General features: G+C 38.2%; 1 protein-coding gene across 1 annotated transcript in view; it reads right to left on the bottom strand.

The window, feature by feature from the left end:
- The window catches only part of LOC309867507 (myocyte-specific enhancer factor 2A-like), a gene marked incomplete at its 5' end in the record, with an annotated part of 92,026 nt that extends 77,733 nt beyond the window's left edge, over positions 1 to 14,293 (bottom strand). Inside the window, 1 exon segment of the mRNA XM_082736424.1 lies at positions 14,240 to 14,293. Coding sequence (XP_082592550.1) covers positions 14,240 to 14,293 — 54 coding nt within the window.
- Between the last annotated feature and the right edge of the window lie 3,974 nt (positions 14,294 to 18,267).

The raw sequence follows: 18,267 nt of genomic DNA, 5'->3' as shown, positions 1-18,267 counted from the left end.
TTGCCAAATATTCTTTTTGTATTAATAAATTAAATATTAAAAGCCTGAACTTTTAAGACATATAGACACACAAATAAGCTTTTTTTTGGTAAGGTTAAAAAGAGCTTGCTTTAAAAAGCCAATTTTAGGGCGCCTGGGTGGCTCAGTGGGTTAAGCCGCTGCCTTCGGCTCAGGTCATGATCTCAGGATCCTGGGATCCAGTCCCGCATCAGGCTCTGTGCTCAGCGGGGAGCCTGCTTCCTCCTCTCTCTCTGCCTTCCTTTCTGCCTACTTGTGATCTCTCTCTGTCGGATAAATAAATAAAATCTTTAATTAAAAAAAGCCAATTTTAGCTTTTAAACTAATTACACTGAAATGAAAAAAAGGAAAAAAAGCTCCTTAAAAAGTATCATCACCAACTTCTAAAATCAAGTATTTCAAAGTAGAGCTCTTTTTTTTAATGGGTTCTCAACTTAAAGTTTAGCAATTTGACCCATACTAAATAACCAATTAAACACAAAGCTGAGCGGCACCTGATTGGCTCAGTCAGTTTAAGCATCTGCCTTGGGCTCAGATCATGATTCTAGGATCCTAGGATTGAGTCCCATATACAGCTCCTTGCCCAGCAGGGAGCCAGCCTACTTTTCCCTATGTGTGCTATTTCCCCAGCTTATATGCACACTCTTGTGGTCTCTACTCTCTCACTCTTTCTCTGACAAATAAACAAAATCTTTAAAAATAAATAAATAAATAAATAAATAAATAATGAATTGTTATTGGAAATTTGTGTTTTGTACATAGTTCTCAATTTCTAAAAGGAAATATTTTAAAAAATCAAATTCTTTTATAATATTCTATAATGAAACATACTCTTACCTTCAAAATAAAACCTGAACTAAAATGTTAGTGCTACATCCAGTTATCATTATATTTCATATATTAAATCTCCAAATCTCATTGCTTCTGTCCAGGCAAGGGCTAGACAAGCTGTATCTCCAATTGCTATTACTCCCAAATCTGATTCCGTGATCCCCACCAACCTCCTAGCTAGACACTCTACCTTTTTTTTTTTTTTTTTGAGAGGGAGCAGCTTGCATTCATATAAGCAAGCAGGTTGGGGAGAGGGGTTTAGCAAAGGGAAAGGGAGACAGAGACTCCTAAGCAGGCTCCATACCAAGCATGGAACCAACTGCAGAACCCTGAGATCATGACCTGAGCCAAATCCAGTCAGACACCCAACTGAGTCACCCAGTCCCCCCATTTCTAATCAGCCTACATTGTTGTTAACCTGGACTTCAAGATCTGTAATTCCGATCAAATTTTCACCTCTGCTAGAAAACAGGGTACCCCCATCTCTTAAACAATCTTCCCAGGTTTAACGGCACCTTCTGTGACAGCAACCTCAGGAATACTCTTACCATCACAATCACTTCTGGGAGGTGGGGGGGAGTAAAATCATACTGAGTTTTGTTTAAGTATGAGCCTCTTCTATTCTATACTTTATTATTTTTTTTAGAGAAAGAACTTCATGCATTTTTATATCCCCAATATCTAGTTACTATTTGAAATAGAATTCAATATAGTCCATTCAGAAAATATTTACTGAGTATCCAATATACTCCAGACACCTTTCTAGGTTCTAGTGAAAAATCTCTACATCTCTACGACTGATCTCACGGAGCTTGCATTCTAGTTGGGGAAGCCTACATCACACAATGAATGAGGAATATGTAATATACAGCAGTTATATGAAGACCTTAATAAAAAAAAAGAGAGTGAGAGAGAGAGAGAAAGCAAGGAAGTAAGTACTATCATATGGGATTAAGATTTGAGAAAGACTTAATGAGATGATGACAATAACAGCAACTGCAACAGCAGTATTTATCATATGCTAACCAATATCCTAACTGCTTTAGATGCAGTTAGGAACAGCAACAAAGGCAAGCCAACAATAATCTCATTATTATCCTCAAAAGGAAACTGAAAGACTAAGAAGGTACCTACCAAGGTCACATAGCAAAGTCAGTCAAGTTGTCTAACCGAGGCATGCTTTTAACAGTTACGCACAACCACAGTTCAGCTCACTTATTTTTTTAAGGTTTTATATATTTGTGTGAGAGAGAGCGAGTACGAGCAGGGGGAGAGGAAGAAGGAGAGGACGAAGCAGACTCCTTGCTGAGCAGGGAGCCCAACTCTGCTGGAGCTCAATCCCAGGACTCTGAGAACATGACCTGAGCCCTGAACCAAAGGCAGATGGCAAACCAACCGAGCCACTCATGTCATGAGATACCATGACAACAGGGGAGTGCTTGCTGTGAACAAAAATGATAAACACTGACAACTTCTCAAACTTATTCTTAAAATAAGTTTTAAGTTTCTATAGGATAATTACCAGAGCAGAAATTACACAAGACAATATCACAAAATCACATGGATACATCTTGTAAAGAAGTAATCTGAAACAAATAAAAACAGTGTAGACACTATCATTCCAATAATAGTTGAATGTCAAATATCACAGTTTATATTGTGAAACAAGTTACTACAACTTCCAATTTTCCATATTAACAAGAAGGGTTAAATGAAATGACTGATTCAAACTCCTCTTTTCAAATATCTCAACTACATTTTACAAAGCAAATAGATAACACTTAATAGAATTGCTGATGATAACTGAAGACCTGAATGACCCAAGAAAAACCACTCCCTAATGCCTTCTCCTGTTATACTAGCTTGTTAATTATGTGCTTAATCAGTGAATGCCAACAAATTAGAAAGCAAAATGAAACAAAGTGCTCCTGACAGGGTATTAACATTCCCTGTATCAAGTCTTAAGGGCCTAAAATTCTAAGCATCTCCTCAAGTCTTGATAAAAAAAACCTCAACCTAATTATGAAGAAAATTTCTACTTTATGTTTGAACTTACCAAATTTCACTGGATACCTCTGCCCTGAGTATAATGCAGTGTGAAAGAAAAGAGGTTTGTATATGCAAACAGCTTTTAAAATCAATCCCGATTAAGGGGAAAATTAAACAGGCAATAACCAAAAATAAGTCTATAAACACAATAAATGGTGCATATTTGCTCAAATATTAATTTCCTTTTGTAATGACTGAACGTTAACAGTCTTCAGGACCTCCAGCATGGCCTGGTACAACCTGTTTTGCTGGTAAACCTGTTTGGATTACAAAATGGGGAAGTGTTTTGAGATTCCAGGAGGACGGGGCTCCTGGGTGGTTCAATCAGTTAAGTGTCTGTCTTAGGCTCAAGTCATGATTCCAGGGTCCTAGGATGGAGCCCCACATAGGACTCCTTGCTCAGTAGGAAGGCTGTTTCTTCCTCTTTCTCTGCCTGTTGTTCCTTTGTTCCTCCTGCTTGTTGCTTTCTCTGTTAAAAAAAAAAGGGGGGGGGGAGTGATATGACTGGGTTTAATCACCAGCTACATTTGAGATAGGAAGAACTACCTGAGAAATGTTCTCTAGGTAGAATCATCTTTCTCTTTTTAAAAAGATTTTATTTATTTATTTATTTGAGAGAGAGAGAGAGAGAGCGCGCGCACATGGGGGAGGAGGAGTGCGAGGGACAAGCTCAGATGCAGGGCTCAATCCCAGACCCTGAGATCATGACCTGAACCCAAAGCAAGAACTGGATTCCTCAGGCACTGAGCCACCCAGGCGCCTTTGGATTAATCTCTATCTTGAGGTTATATCTAGGATATTCTCCAGAGGTATATAATCAGGGCACCCAAACATCATAGAGTAATAGAAAAATAAGACACCAGCTTCCTCCTCATTGGCTAACTCCCTAACTTCTGATTTGATTCTGGGGGGATAGGAAGGACACATTTGTTCTCACGCGAGTTTGAGTTTGCTGTTTTGTATTACTAACTAAATTCACATAATTGTGCAAGGATTGCTAGAAATTTTAATCTTGCAAATCTGAAACTCTATGCACAGGGAAGAACAACCCCGTGCCTTCCACCCCTCAGCCCTGGGAGCCATGGTTCCAATTTCTGTTTGTAGAAATTTGACTGCTTTATTTTTTATTTTATTTTTATTATTATTTTAAGATTTTATTCATTTATTTGACAGACAGAGATCACAAGTAGGCAGAGAGGAGGAAGCAGGCTCCCCGCCGAGCAGAAAGCCCAGAGTGGGGCTCGATCCCAGGACCCTGGGATCATGACCTGAGCCGAAGGCAGAGGCTTTAACCTACTGAGCCACCCAGGTGTCCCTATTTTATATTATTTTCAACCACTTTAGAGATCTCATATAAGGGGACACAGAAAATCTGGTGTGTGTGTGTGTGTGTGTGTGTGTGTGAGAGAGAGAGAGAGAGAGAGACTGGCTTATTTTGTGGAACGCAATATCCTTAAGTTTCATTCATATTGTAATGTGTGACAGAATTTCCTTCTTTTTAAAGAATAATATTACATTTTCTTTACTCATTCACACCACATTCTCTCAGCCCATCCATCCATCCATGGGCTCCTGGGAATAGTGCCCTATGAACCTAGAAATGCAGAAACCCCGTTCAGATCCTGATTTCAGTTTTCCGCAATACAGAAGTGGGATTACTGGATCATAGAGTATTTTTTAATTTTTGGAGGAAACTTCGCACCATGTTCCACAGCAGTTGCACTGTTTCACATTCCCAACCATCTGCGCTCCAATTTGTTCATGTCCCTCCACAGCCCTGCCCGCTACCAGAAGTCTTCATGACAGGAAGGGTAGGCTGATGCGGCAACCTTGGTCGTCGTCATCTTTGAAGAAATTGTCACAGTTTTCTATCAACCACCACCCTGATCAACGTGCATCAATACTGAAACGAGACCCTCCTCCCAGCTAAAAGATTACAGCTTGCTAAATGCACAGATGACGGTTAGCACTTTTCAGCAAGAAAATATTTTTTAATTTGGGTGCCTGGGGGACTCCGTTGGCAAAGCAACGGCCTTCAGCTCGGGTCATGATCCCAGAGTCCTGGGATCGAGTCCCACATGGGGCTCCCCGATCCACGAGCAGTCCGCCTCTCCCTCTGTTCTTCTCCCCTCTCATGCTCTCTCTCACTCTCACTCTCTCTCTCAAATAAATAAATAAAATAATAACAAAAAATATTTTTTAAACAAGGCTTTTTTTATTTGATTTCCATAAAAAATATTAATTAATGAATTATGTGCTTTATGGTGACATTTGCATTATTGCGGTGGCCTGGAACTAAATCTGCCTTCCCTAGGGCCCTGATGGCACCACTTTCCCCCTCCTCCCTCCAGGCAGGCCCAAGAGTGGGAACAGCTCCCCCTGTTGTTAGCATCTGGGAGTCTCCCTCTGCTTTTTGCCTTGCTTTCTGCTTCCACAGCTCCAAGAAACAGAGGGCAAGCATCTATCTGATATATTGGGCAATTCTCCTTTTGTGTATATACGAGCTAGGTATGCTTTGCATATTATACAAATTGTGTGAACATCATTTCTTTCTCTCTTTAAAATTGTTTTAAAAATTGGCAGCTTTCCTTACTGTTCTATTACTCTCTGTTACCGCCAAACTGACTAAAAGTGCCTTGTAAACTGCATGGGGGAGGTCTGTTTGCTTGCCATCTCTGAAAAACTTTTATTTTCGCTACATAAATTGAGAAATGTCGAAACATTTAGCAAACAGTAACTTAAAGAAAAGGGAAAAAGTTTTAAATGTTAACAAAGGGAGAAAAAATTGTAACTAAACTCTGCTAAGATAATCAAAATTTTATGAAGCTGTAATAGGAAATTGTTGTTTTAGGGTTTTCTTTTCCCCAGTTTTTCAAATCAATATTTGTTCAGATACATATTAATTGACTTGTGCAGATGTCTAATACAAGCTTATGTGTATGAAAACTGCACACAAAAATGTTCCTGCCATAGAAAAACGTTCTTTAAAAAAAATGTTGATTATTCTAAATGTTTGTATCCATGCCAAATTTTGATAATTGTTAAAGTAACTGGAGATCTTTAACTTAAATCTTTAACTTAATATTTTCTAGTTCTAGAGGGTCTGGTGAAAATAATACATCTGTAAGAATTATGGGAAATGACACTTTAATGGAAAAATACTATCTGAAAACTATAATGCTAAATCTACTTGAATAAAAGCAATTGTACTATCAATTAAATAACTATCTATCTATCTAAATAATACCTAAACTAAAAAGAGATAAGTCAAAATAACTTTAAAGACAGAAAACACATGCAGATGTTATGCTGTGGTTGTGGGAATTCAGGACCGGCCTGCGGTGAGCTCAGTCAAATCCTCAGGGGGCTCTGGTGGTGTGGCCCAGCTGCCTGGGCCCTCAAGTCCTGGCTCTTCTCCTTCCTGGGGGTGCTGATGATCCAGGGGTTCTCTGACACTTCTGGGCCTCTGTGGGCAGCTGGTGGAGGAGCAGGAGTAAAAGGGCCACTTGGGAAAAGCTGGAAGTTGGACTCTGCTTTGGCCAACATTTGCCTGTTGTAATCACTTTCTTTCTTTAGCTCCTTGAGGCTTCTCTCGGTCAGCACAGCTGCCATCCAGCTTTCCTGAGCTCTCTTTGCATGGAAGAGGATCCCCTTTTGATAGTGTATGGCATTTTCCTCCAATTGTCTCCTGGTGTCTTCAGCGATCTCCTTGTAGAAGTCTCGAGTCTGAGACATGGCCTTGATGTTTCTACGTGTGCAGGAAAGATTCCACTTAATGTCTGCACACTGCTCTTCTGCCTCCGACCATTTTCTCTCAACGGGGCTGATGCATTCTTGATATAATTGAGGCAGAGTTTGAAGCTTCTGTTTCAGCTGCTGAATCTCCTCTTCAAGCTGTGAATTTTCACGCTGCAAAGAGGCCTCCTTGGCTTGAAGATCTGTTATTTGTGCCATAAGCTCCTCATTCATTTGCTTTCCTTACTGCAATTTTCTGGCTAGTTCCTGCTTCTTCGCTTCAGCACTTTGAAGGGACACATTGGAATCAGCATCATCAGTGACACCCTTCAGATCACCCTCTGACCCGTGGATGGGGCCATCGTCATTTTCTGTTTACCTCTTTTCCTTGACCTCACAGTTGACATGACCCAAATGATCTCCAAGCTGTGTGGGCCCGGGGAAGGTCTTCAGCAGGTTTTCACCCACGGGTACTAACTGGCTGACTTTCTCGTTCAGGGCCTGTTGGAATCCTGCGTTTGACTGTTCAAGCCTTTCTTTCTCCTGCTCCATTTCTTGGAGTCTCTGCTTCCATCTCGCAGTTTCTTGGGCGAGCCGTTCTGGACTCTGGAGATCAGGAGGGTTTTTAGTCACATCACCCAGTGTTTTCTCCCCAAGGTCTTCTCCCTTCTCTTCTGAGGCTTTGAAGATGGGTCTGTGACCAGTCTCTTGAGATGATTTAGGAGGCTGGCCCTTCAGCAACTTTCTCAGAAAGTCAAGAGTATTCTGAAGAGACAGCCTACAGTGGTTTGTATTTATTGCTGATAAGCACGAGGATGTTAAGTTGGGAAGACTGGCCTCCGCCCCGGGCAGACCTCGGGCATCATCAGCTTGTGTCAGCGGTTCCATATTCTCACTGCCTTTTCCACATACTTCAGCGTGGGCGAAACACCTTTTGCCTGACACCTTCACACTTCTCTAAAATGTGTTGTTTCTTCACTGGTAAAACCAGTATCACAGTTTATACCAGGATCTCCCAGGGAAATCCACGGAGACCTGAAACATGTCTCCAGCTTTCAGAAATCACCAGCAGAGGACCTCACAGGTGGTCTAGGACCAAGTGGAAAGTGGATCTATGGTAGGCAGGAGGCCATCCAGGGCTATGGAGAGCTCCCCAGCTCTGCCTCCAAAGGCCAGTGTTCTCTGGGTCTCAACTGAAGGCTCAGAACCTTGGGGGGCGCTCTACCTCTAAGGTAAACAGTTGCCTGACAACCAGAGCACAGCAGTTGCATTGGGGGATGGGGAGGCCAGCCAGCTTCTAGGAGACAGTTGCTCTAACTTTGCCCTGAAATAAAAAGTGATCTCACTTCTACAGGCATGGGGGGAGGTGGAAAGACTGATTGTAGCCAGGTGTCCAGCCACTGAAGGCCCACATGACCCGACAGGAAACCTACGGGTCAAAGCAGGGCCAGACCTTGACCATTCTCTCAGGACCCCCACCTGTAAGTGAGGCTCATTCTCCTGATTTAAAGCTTCCTTCTGCTTCAGAGAAGCCTGGCCCTGTCCTCCAAGGTCTCAGGGATCTGTCTCTTTTGAGGTCCCCTCAGCCACTCTGGGCAGGCAGCTTCCCAGGAGTGAAAGGGTCTCCCCAAAGGTATTAAGACAATGGATTCTAGTTCTAGCAAGTCAGAAGAAATCAGCTGGAGCTGGCAGAGTCTCATGAATTCATGAATTTTCTGTGGAGCCAGCATGTCCAAGAATATTTGGAAGGGATTAACTCTGTTCTAGGGGTGACTGCAGTGGTCCATGTGGTTCTCCATCTTTAGCCCATCACCCCCAAGATGGCCCCCAGGAGGGTCCCTGGTCCACAAAGTCATTTCCAGAAGCAGACCTGTGGGGAGAGGGCAGGTCCTTTTTTGGGCTCACCTTTTATTTCATTAAACCCTGTCTCATTCCCCAGGCATCTCTCTGGCAGACACAGCTCAGAACCCGTGAGCTAAAATGTTCATTCTTAGAAAGGGTTAATAATTATGGTGACTAACATAACACAATAAAAAAGGAAGAAAGGAAAGGTTGATAAAACTGACATAATCTCAGTGATCAAGGAAAGAAAGACACGAAGTAACAATATAAGGAATGGAAGACAAAATATAAAAGAGAATATGAGCAATATGAAGAAAATTAGAGCATATGCACGTTGAATATCAATAATATTAACAATTTAAATAAAATAGAGAATTTCTTGGAAAACCCAACTTACCCAACTGGCAGAAAAAGTAGAAGAGTAGGAATCAGTCTATCTCTTACAGAAATTAAATATTTACTTTAAAAAACTCTCACACAGTAAACTCCAAGGACAAACAGATTTACTGGTAAACTTTTCCAAGTATTCAAAGAAGAAATATATTACTATTACACAAACTTCTCCAGAGAACAAGAAACAAGACTTCCCAACTCATTTTATAAGGCCAGCATAACTTGTCATAACCTAAGAATGACATTACAAGAAAAAAAAATTTCAGACTAAACTCACACACACACACACACATACTCACAAAAATAAAAAATGGGGGAAGAACAATCAAATCAAGTGATATATATAAAGGTGTATTTCAAGAAATACATTTTTAAAGCATTCAAATGCTTTAACATTTGAAAATCAACCAACATAAGATACTACATTAAAGAAAAAAGGGGAGAAAAATACCATAGAATCATCTACATAAACTCAGAAAAAGCTTTTGATAAAATTCAATACTGATTCAGGATAAAAACAGTGGCATTAGAAATAGCAGAAAACTTTTCTATTCTGATAAAAGGGATCTTTTAGAAAAACTCTCAGTAAATACCATAATCAATGATCACATATTGAATGTGTGTTCCTAAAGTTGAGAATGAGACAAAGGATGCCCACTACCTTCACATTTCTTCATTATTCTAAAGGTCCTAGCTAGTGCAATGAAACAAGATAATGTAATAAAGGATTTCAAAAAGAGTAAATCCCTGTTCACAGACAACACAACTGTTTACATAGGAAATCCAAAATAGTGTACAACTCATACTATTAGAAATAAGTAAATTTTGAAAGTGAATTTTGCAAGATTGCTAGACAGAAAGTCAATATTAAAAAAATAAACTAAGCTTTTATAGGTTTAGCAACAAGCATCGAGAATAATGAAATCTGGGGAAAAACATAATGACACTAAAAAAAATCCAATACCTAAAAATACACAAAATAAAAAATGTTTAGACCTGTACATTAATGAAAAACAAATGTAAGGTAACCATATCTATTTATGGATTACAAGACTTAATACTGTAAAGATTTCAGTTCTTCTCAATCAATCCATACATCTGAATTCCAGTAAGTTTATTTTATTGATTCTCTTAAGTGAATATATTTTTTTAAAGATTTTATTTATTTATTTGACAGAGAGAGATCACAAGTAGGCAGAGAGGCAGGCAGAGAGAGAGAGAGAAGGAAGCAGGCTTCCTGCTGAGCAGAGAGCCCGATGCAGGACTCGATCCCAGGACCCTGAGATCATGACCTGAGCCGAACGCAGCGGCCTAACCCACTGAGCCACCCCGGCGCCCATCTGTTAAGTGAATATTGACACTTGGTTTCACTTGGAAAGAAAAATGACAAGAACAACCACTCAGTCATGCAGAATACCATGGTAGAGAATTTCTAGTACCAAATATTAAACTACAGTAATTAAAATAGTACAGAATTGAGCAAGAATATAAAATACACAAATGGAACAAAACGGAGTTCAGAAACAGCCCCACATGTGTACGATTCCTTGATTCACAGCAAAGGCAACCCCTGTCATGCAATGGAGGAAGGATGGTTCTTAAAACAAACTGTACTGGGTGAACTGAGTATTTATCAGGAAAACAAATCTTAACCCAACACCTCAAACCATACACAAAACTAAATTCAAAATGGATAACAGATCTAAAACATGAAAGGTAAAAAGCAGAAGAAAGCATAAAAACAATCTTTATGGACTTATGATAGGTAAGTATTTCTCCAACACAACACAGAGCAAAAGCCATAAAGGAAAAAAAAGAAGAGAAACTGGACAACATTAAAAAAAAATAAAAAAGGATTGAAAAAGTGAAAAGGCAAGCCATGATATGAGGGAAGTTATTTGAAATGCACACAATGAACCAAACCCTCAGAATATATTATATACAGAATGTATACTAATAATTACTAAGAAAAATACAGTCAGGGACACCTGGGTGGCTCAGTTGGTTAAGCAGCTGCCTTCGGCTCAGGTCATGATCCCAGCATCCTGGATCGAGTCCCACATCGGCCTCTTGCTCCGCAGGGAGCCTGATTCTCCCTCTGACTCTGCCTTCCACTCTGTCTGCCTCTGCTCGCTCTCGCTCGCTCTCTCTCTGACAAATAAATAAATAAAAATCTTTAAAAAAAAAAAAAAGAAAAAAAAAAAAAGAAAAAAGCTGTCAAGGAGACTGCCTAAGAAAAGGTAGTGAGGTACGACTTAACAGGTAAGTCATAAAAGAAGGTATCTAAAGGGCCAGGAAAGATATGAAAAGGTGATCAACTTCATCAAACATCACAGAAACTTAAAATTAAAATGTTACTTTTGCTCACCCACCAGAACAGCTAAAATGAAAGGAATAAAAACTAGTAATGGTGAATATTTAGAGCAGCTGAGCAGCTGGAACTTTCACACCCTGTTAGCAGAGCAAAAATTATAAATCAGTACAACCACTTTAGAAAACTATTGTTATTAAAGCTATCACAGGTATATTCTCTTATATTCTCTTAGCAACTGTACCCCTCGGCATATACCCAAACATTCATAGGTACCAAAGACACACACGGGAGTATTCAAAATAGCACTCTTTATAATAGTCTCAAAGTAGAAAACAACCCAAAATTCTATTTACAGTAGAAAAAATAAGTGTACACATTGTGTTCTATCCACTCAATGGGATATCATACATCAATGAAAACATATATGAATATGTAGATTTATAAAATATATCTACATATATACCCACATGCAACACTAACATTAATTTCACAAACATAATGTTGCCCAAACGAACACATGCTGTTCACATAAAATCAAAACCAGGGGTAATTAACCTATGTGTTAGAAAGTTCAGTTAATGACTTTCCTTCCCTGAGGCAGGGAGATAATGCCTGGGAGACAAGACAGAGATTTTCTGAGGTGGTGCACTGGGATATGCTGGTTACGTGGCCATGTACTTTTTGCAATAACTCTCTTAGCCACACTTAGGATTTGTGTGCTTTTCTTTTATGTTATACTTTAATACAAAATTTACTTTTTAAATAGAAACACATTATGCCAAGAAGGACCAACACAAGGTTTCACTAGAAGCTACCAAATGGAAGTCAAGTGAAAGCTTCCAAGTAGAATTGAAGTGAGGTGAAGCAGCTCTTAAGTGCATGGTAGTGTCAACCCCAAGAGTTTTAACTCGCTCTTCTAATGACTTGAAGTGTGATTTTATCTTAGTAGCTCCAAAAATCCATCATTAAAAACTCTATTCGCTGTTACCTCCTTCAGTACTGCTCGCTAAACAACCCCAGAGGTTGGTAGTTCCTTCCATAAACCCTCCCAGCACCTAAGCTTAGCATCTATCTGCCACATAGTTAAATTTCTTCTGTAGGCTATATGTTTTGAATGAGTCTCCAGTGCTTAACAGTCTCTCTCTGATATGGTAAATATTCAAATTTGGATGAATAAGTGACACATATTCTCTTCAGCACAGAAACCTTTTTCCCCCATTTTAATGCAAGAATAATGAAACTTTTAACTCAAAATCCACAAGTTAAAAATGACAAATTACGTCTGTGCCTAATCAAACCTGAAAACCAAATTGTCTAACTACCTCCACAGTATGGTTTCTGCATTCTTTGCCAAAATCTCCTGAGAAGAAATTCACACACCCTTACCCTTGCCCCATCTGGCAGCTTAGTAAGAAAATGACTTAGGTAAACTCAACATATTAATTATTAATTCAGGCTAATTCTAGTTGCTGAGTATAGTGGCAAGCTTCATCTTTTAATAATATCATTTCCTTAGCTTAAAAAGCTCCATTACACAGTCACTTACATATGCCTAGCTCCTTTTTCTCTCTAAAGTTGGGACGTCTTTTCCACTGGTAGATCCAGTGTATCTATGCTGAATTTAAACATGACTCTCTATGGGATAATGAGAGTTCACGGAATGTTATGTCCTTTGCCAGTTCTCTGCTTTTATGTTATTCCCCGAATAAACCCTATTTTACATTAATATTGCATGTGTTCATGAAGCAGGTCCCCCATGTTCCCTCTATGTGACACAGTCCTCAGATTTATGAAGGGACATTTACTTGCAAGCTTGCTTAGAATCATGATGGAATAGTTATTTTATCACTCTCCCCTGTTTTATCAACCTTCATAAAGGATCATACTGTGTGAGCGTTATATTTTATCAGAAGAATTTTCACGAGATGAAACAGGAGTTCTCTTCATTTAGGTCCAGTGACAACTCTAATCACTTCCACTAACTTCTCTATCAGCTATTCAGCTGCGTTTTGTCTCCAATTATATCCATATTACCAGATGAATTACTACTCAGACCTCTGCAGATTTTATCTTTAGTGCTGTTCTGTTCCTGGCAAGCTTCCAGAAACCAGCTTTTCTGGAAACTTATCCTGAGAGACAAACTTTCCAGAGCAGAATCTACCCCTCCTGCATATGCTGTGACTACTAGATTATTTACAATATTCTATGAAACTACTTTTCCTTCTTTCCTGTAAGCCAAGAGCATGGCAAACGTCTTCTTAAAAGGCCAGGAGTAAAGATTTTAGGCCTATGGGCAACTACTCAATTATGCTGTTACAATGTGAAATCAGGCACAGACAATATGTAAACAAATGCACATGGCAGTTTTCTAACAATGATTTGTTTGTCAAAAGAGCCAGCGTGCCCATGAACCACAGTTTGCCAATCCCTGCTCTAAACTCTTACAATTTCTGGCCTTCATATATCAGTATTATAATTATCTTGAACTTATAAGGGTTTATTGACACTGGTGCTAAAAATTAAGTTCAATATATTTTATCAATTAAAACTGAGATCAATATAATAACTGTTCTGGGAATATTTGTGATAATATGAGTTATAAAAAAATTCTCTTTATTTGTTGGTTAACCAGAAAATTTAAGTGACTAAAGCACATTCACTGATAACCATAGTTAACTTAGGTATTCCCTAATTATGAAAATAGAGGTGATAATTTATAATAATAATTAACCTATTAAAAACAAACATAATCAAATGACCAAAAGACTAAGTATATTACAATAAATCTACACAATGGACAGTAATGGTGGGACTACAGTGATCTCTTCTTTCCCCTATATTTTCTAGAACCAACATCTATGATTTTTGTAGTAAGAAAAAGTTTCTTTAAAGCACATGATGACAAGCTAAAAGTGTTTAAATTTTATATTTAGTTTAAAAGCAAAAATACTCCTGGAATTAGTTGAAGAAAAATCCAACCATTCCATCCTATGCTCCACTTTAAAAAAAAAAAAAAATATTTACATCAAGAATAAATAAGTTAAAATTTTCATTTACCTGTGGATTCCTCTCATCCATTATGCGTGTGATTTGAATTTTCTTCCGCCCCATTTTCAATCACCTTTCCTCCCTTATATTCCAAACATTTAATTCAAAATGTATTTTCTTCAATACCCTAATGCATCGTACACAGCTTCTATTATTTCAGCTTCTGGTGCAAGGGCTACAGCTGTAATTTTCTAGAAGATCTAAAAGAAAACACAAATTAGAAAATTTAAGTTCTATAAGTTTGTAAATCATGGAACTGTTATACAAATTTCAAACTTACCTCTACGCTGCACATAGGCACATATTAGTTGAAATTCCTGGTTACATATTGGTAGTTAACTTGAAGCTTTGTTAACTTCACCCCTAAGAAATCCCTTGAATCTTTTTGTGCCTCTAGCTCTGGCTGAAAATAAGCTTTGAGTTTTTCTCAATGCATATAGTAAAAGCAACAAGAGCCAATACTTATTGGGATTTTTCTATGTGCCAAGAATTTTTCCATGTACCTGATATATCTTAACTCATTCAATCCAAACAGCAATCTTTTTGGTTTAATTATCGTCACCATTTTATAAATAAGGATACTGAGGCAGAGAGATCCTAAATAAATATGTCCAAGGTAACACACACAGTAAAGGGCAGGGCTTGGAATATGAACTCAGGGACTCTGGCTCCACAATTTCTCTGCTTGGAAAATATCCTTGGAAATATCCTTGGAAAGTTTCTGATGTCCTCCATGTCAAAGGATGAACTAATAATCTGGGTAGCCCCAATCTGCCCTTACAAATGATTCTTGCAAACTGCCCTCACTACCACCCAAATTACTGTCAATCCATAAAGGCACCATATAATTTCATAATAATGTCCACTTATTAAATGAAATATTGTTCCTTTTAGCCATTTAATAAAATTCTCCTAATTTATCAAGATTCAGTTCCCCCGGATAGAGTAAACCATAGCACCTTATACTCTGTGGCTATTTGTATAATAAATTCTAAGTCCGTATTCCTGAGACCATGAATCCTTCAAGAACAGGATTTTTTTATTATTATTCCATTTATCCCTGTAATTCAATGACTGGCAATGATATCATCTGTCATGTTCCAAATGACAGTTGTGTCAAAGACTTAGTGTTTTCAAAACTTACATAATAAAATATTTACAAGGGAATAAAAGACAAATACTAAAATACAATAATAAATTCCCAGGGGAATTTTATTCAAGTATTTCTAATATTGTGCATATACAGCCATAAAACTTTAAAAGTACTGTGCAAATCCATGTTTGATTAAATCTGGCTTTTGCTCAAAAGCAGTGAATTTTTCATTTCTTAACACTACCATCATAACTATAAGCATGGCATGTCTTACGTATCTTCCCTTGTATTCTTTCATTTCTTCATTCATACAAACATTAACTGAACATCTATTAACAATTGATAACCTATTAACTGATCACCAACTTGCAAAAGTATTCTACTTCCAAACACTGAAGTAGGCACATAGAGTAAAATATTTAAAAAGAAAAAAGGCATGATTTCTGATCTCACTGAGTTCATAGTTTAGAGGGGAAAACAGACATTAATCAAACTACCATATAAATGAGTCCAGAAATTAAAATTAGGATGTTAGTTTATTTGACCTAAATTCACAAGTTAGGTAAGGCTTCCTTTGGAATGTGCCTCAAACCTGAGTATGAAGGTATACATTCTAAGCAGAGAAAATACCATGTGCACGGAAGCAGGAAACATTAGAAAAACTGAAGGATGGCTAGTCAACTGGTGGGAACCAAACAAACAACTGTGCTGTAGAATGTTTTTGCTTCCTCATGAGACTGCAATATAAACCAATAAATGTCAGTTTATTCAAATCATGTTCCTTTACAGATCACACTGCATTCAATTCCCATTATAAATATTTGAACTGTAGTAGACAAGATAAATATTCGTGCATTTCAATTCTAATGCCTCTAATGCCTCTAAGGTGTATGTACTGCACTCTCTTTTAGAATCTGAAGAATTCTGAATTCTATTAGACCATATCTAAGCATTTTGCTTTTGACAATAGTTGAATAGGTTACTTCAACCTTCTCTCTTAAGATTTATTTATTTCAGAGGGAGGGTGAGAGAACATAAGCAAGCACAAATGGTGGTGGGTCAAGGAGATTCCGACCTGAGCGCGAAGCCTGACAGAGTGCTCAATCCCACAAACAATGAGATCACAACCTGAGCCAAAAGTAAGTCAGATGCTTAACTGACTAAGTCACCCAGGAGCCCCAAACCAACCTTCTAATAATGAGAAAACAACAAGAAAAGTAATCTGTTCAAAACCACTGGAGAACTTCCAAGACAGAATTGAAGGGCTGAGATCTGGAAGAAACGGATGAGAACGCACTTCAGATTAATTCTCCCCCTAGTCATTAGTAGATTCTTAAAATATTGCCTGAGCCCCATGTCAGGTTCCCTGCTCAGCAGGGAGTCTGCTTCTCCCTCTTCCTCTCCATGTAGCCCCCACCCACTCATGCTCTCTCTCTCACTTTTTCTCAAATAAATAAGAGTGTGTGTGTGTGTGTGTGTGTGTGTGTGTGTGTTTATTTTTAGACCCAAAAACGTTGGCTGAGAGGCTGAGAAGCTAAACAGAGCTTTCAACAGATCTTCAGTAGGACACAAAAATAGATGCAAGGTCTGCCAAGGAATAGCCCAGCCCCAGTAAACACACCGGGAGTAGGGAGGGAATCCAAAAGACTATACCCTAGGTATATACGTAAATTAGAAATAGACCAGACCAACAAGGAGGAAAGTATAGCTTCATATCATCTCAATCCCTGATTAGGTTAAGGAATCTGGGCTACCTAGTGTCATTAGCCTAGCTGCAGGCCAATAGAAACTCCTGTAAAGATTTTAGCAAAAGTATATCTTACCAGCAAAACTTAACATCATCTAGAAATTTAAATGATCTTATCATTATTATACAAAATGTCTAAAAATGAAAATTACCAGTCAAGACCTGACTTGAAAACTCAGATTTTAAAATGGCAAGAAATCAGACCTATAGTAGATCCAAGTAATGGTGTTATCAGAAAAGAACTTTAAAATATGTGAATGTGTTCAAAGAATTAATAACGACTATTAGCAGATAATGCTAAAAATATGGAAAACAACTGAAAAATACAATTCTGAAAACAGAAAATAAAAAAATAAATCATAATAGGTTAGAATACAGCTGAACAATCAATGATCCAGAAGCTAAGACAGAGGAAAATACTCATACTGATGCCCAAAAAGACATAAATTGGGAAATACAGAAAAGAGTGTGAAAAACTTATGACACATGGATCCAAAATACATGTAACTGCAGTCCTTGAAAGAAAAGAGAGAAATGTTTAAAGACATATAGTTGAAAACTTTTTAAAAACTTACCAGTGACATCATGCCACAGAACACAGATCTACAAACTCCCAAGCAAAACAAATCCATGGAAAACCACAACAAAAAACACATCAAAGTAAAAAGGGTGGATGGAGGGAAAGAGAGAGACTCACGCAAAGAGACACAGCCACAGACAGAGAGATCTTAAAAGTAGTCAAAAAAGGAAAGATTTATAGTGGACTTTTTCACAGTAGTAATGGAAGTCAGAAGACATGGAATGATATTCTCAAAGTGCCAAGAGTGGGAGAAATGCCAAACTAGAATAGTCTATCTTGCAAGTAATACTCCTGAAGGGGGTGGGGGGGGGCAAAACACAGACATCTGTAATCAAATAGAAACAAAGAATTTAACACCAAAAACAATGAAGGGACTTCTTCAAGTAGAAAGAAAAAAGGGTGTTTTCTTTGCAGAAATGTCGGTTCATGTCTTCTGCCCATTTCTTCATTGGATTATTTGTTCTTAGGGTGTTGAGTTTGCTAAGTTCTTTATAGATTTTGGACACTAGCCCTTTATCTGATATGTCATTTGCAAATATCTTCTCCCATTCTGTCAGTTGTCTTTTGGTTTTGATAACTGTTTCCTTTGCTGTATAAAAGCTTTGGATCTTGATAAA

Source organism: Mustela nivalis, assembly GCF_964662115.1.
Source record: "Mustela nivalis genome assembly, chromosome: 6".
Taxonomy (NCBI): Eukaryota; Metazoa; Chordata; class Mammalia; order Carnivora; family Mustelidae; genus Mustela; species Mustela nivalis.
This window is presented reverse-complemented; position numbering and strand designations above follow the sequence as displayed.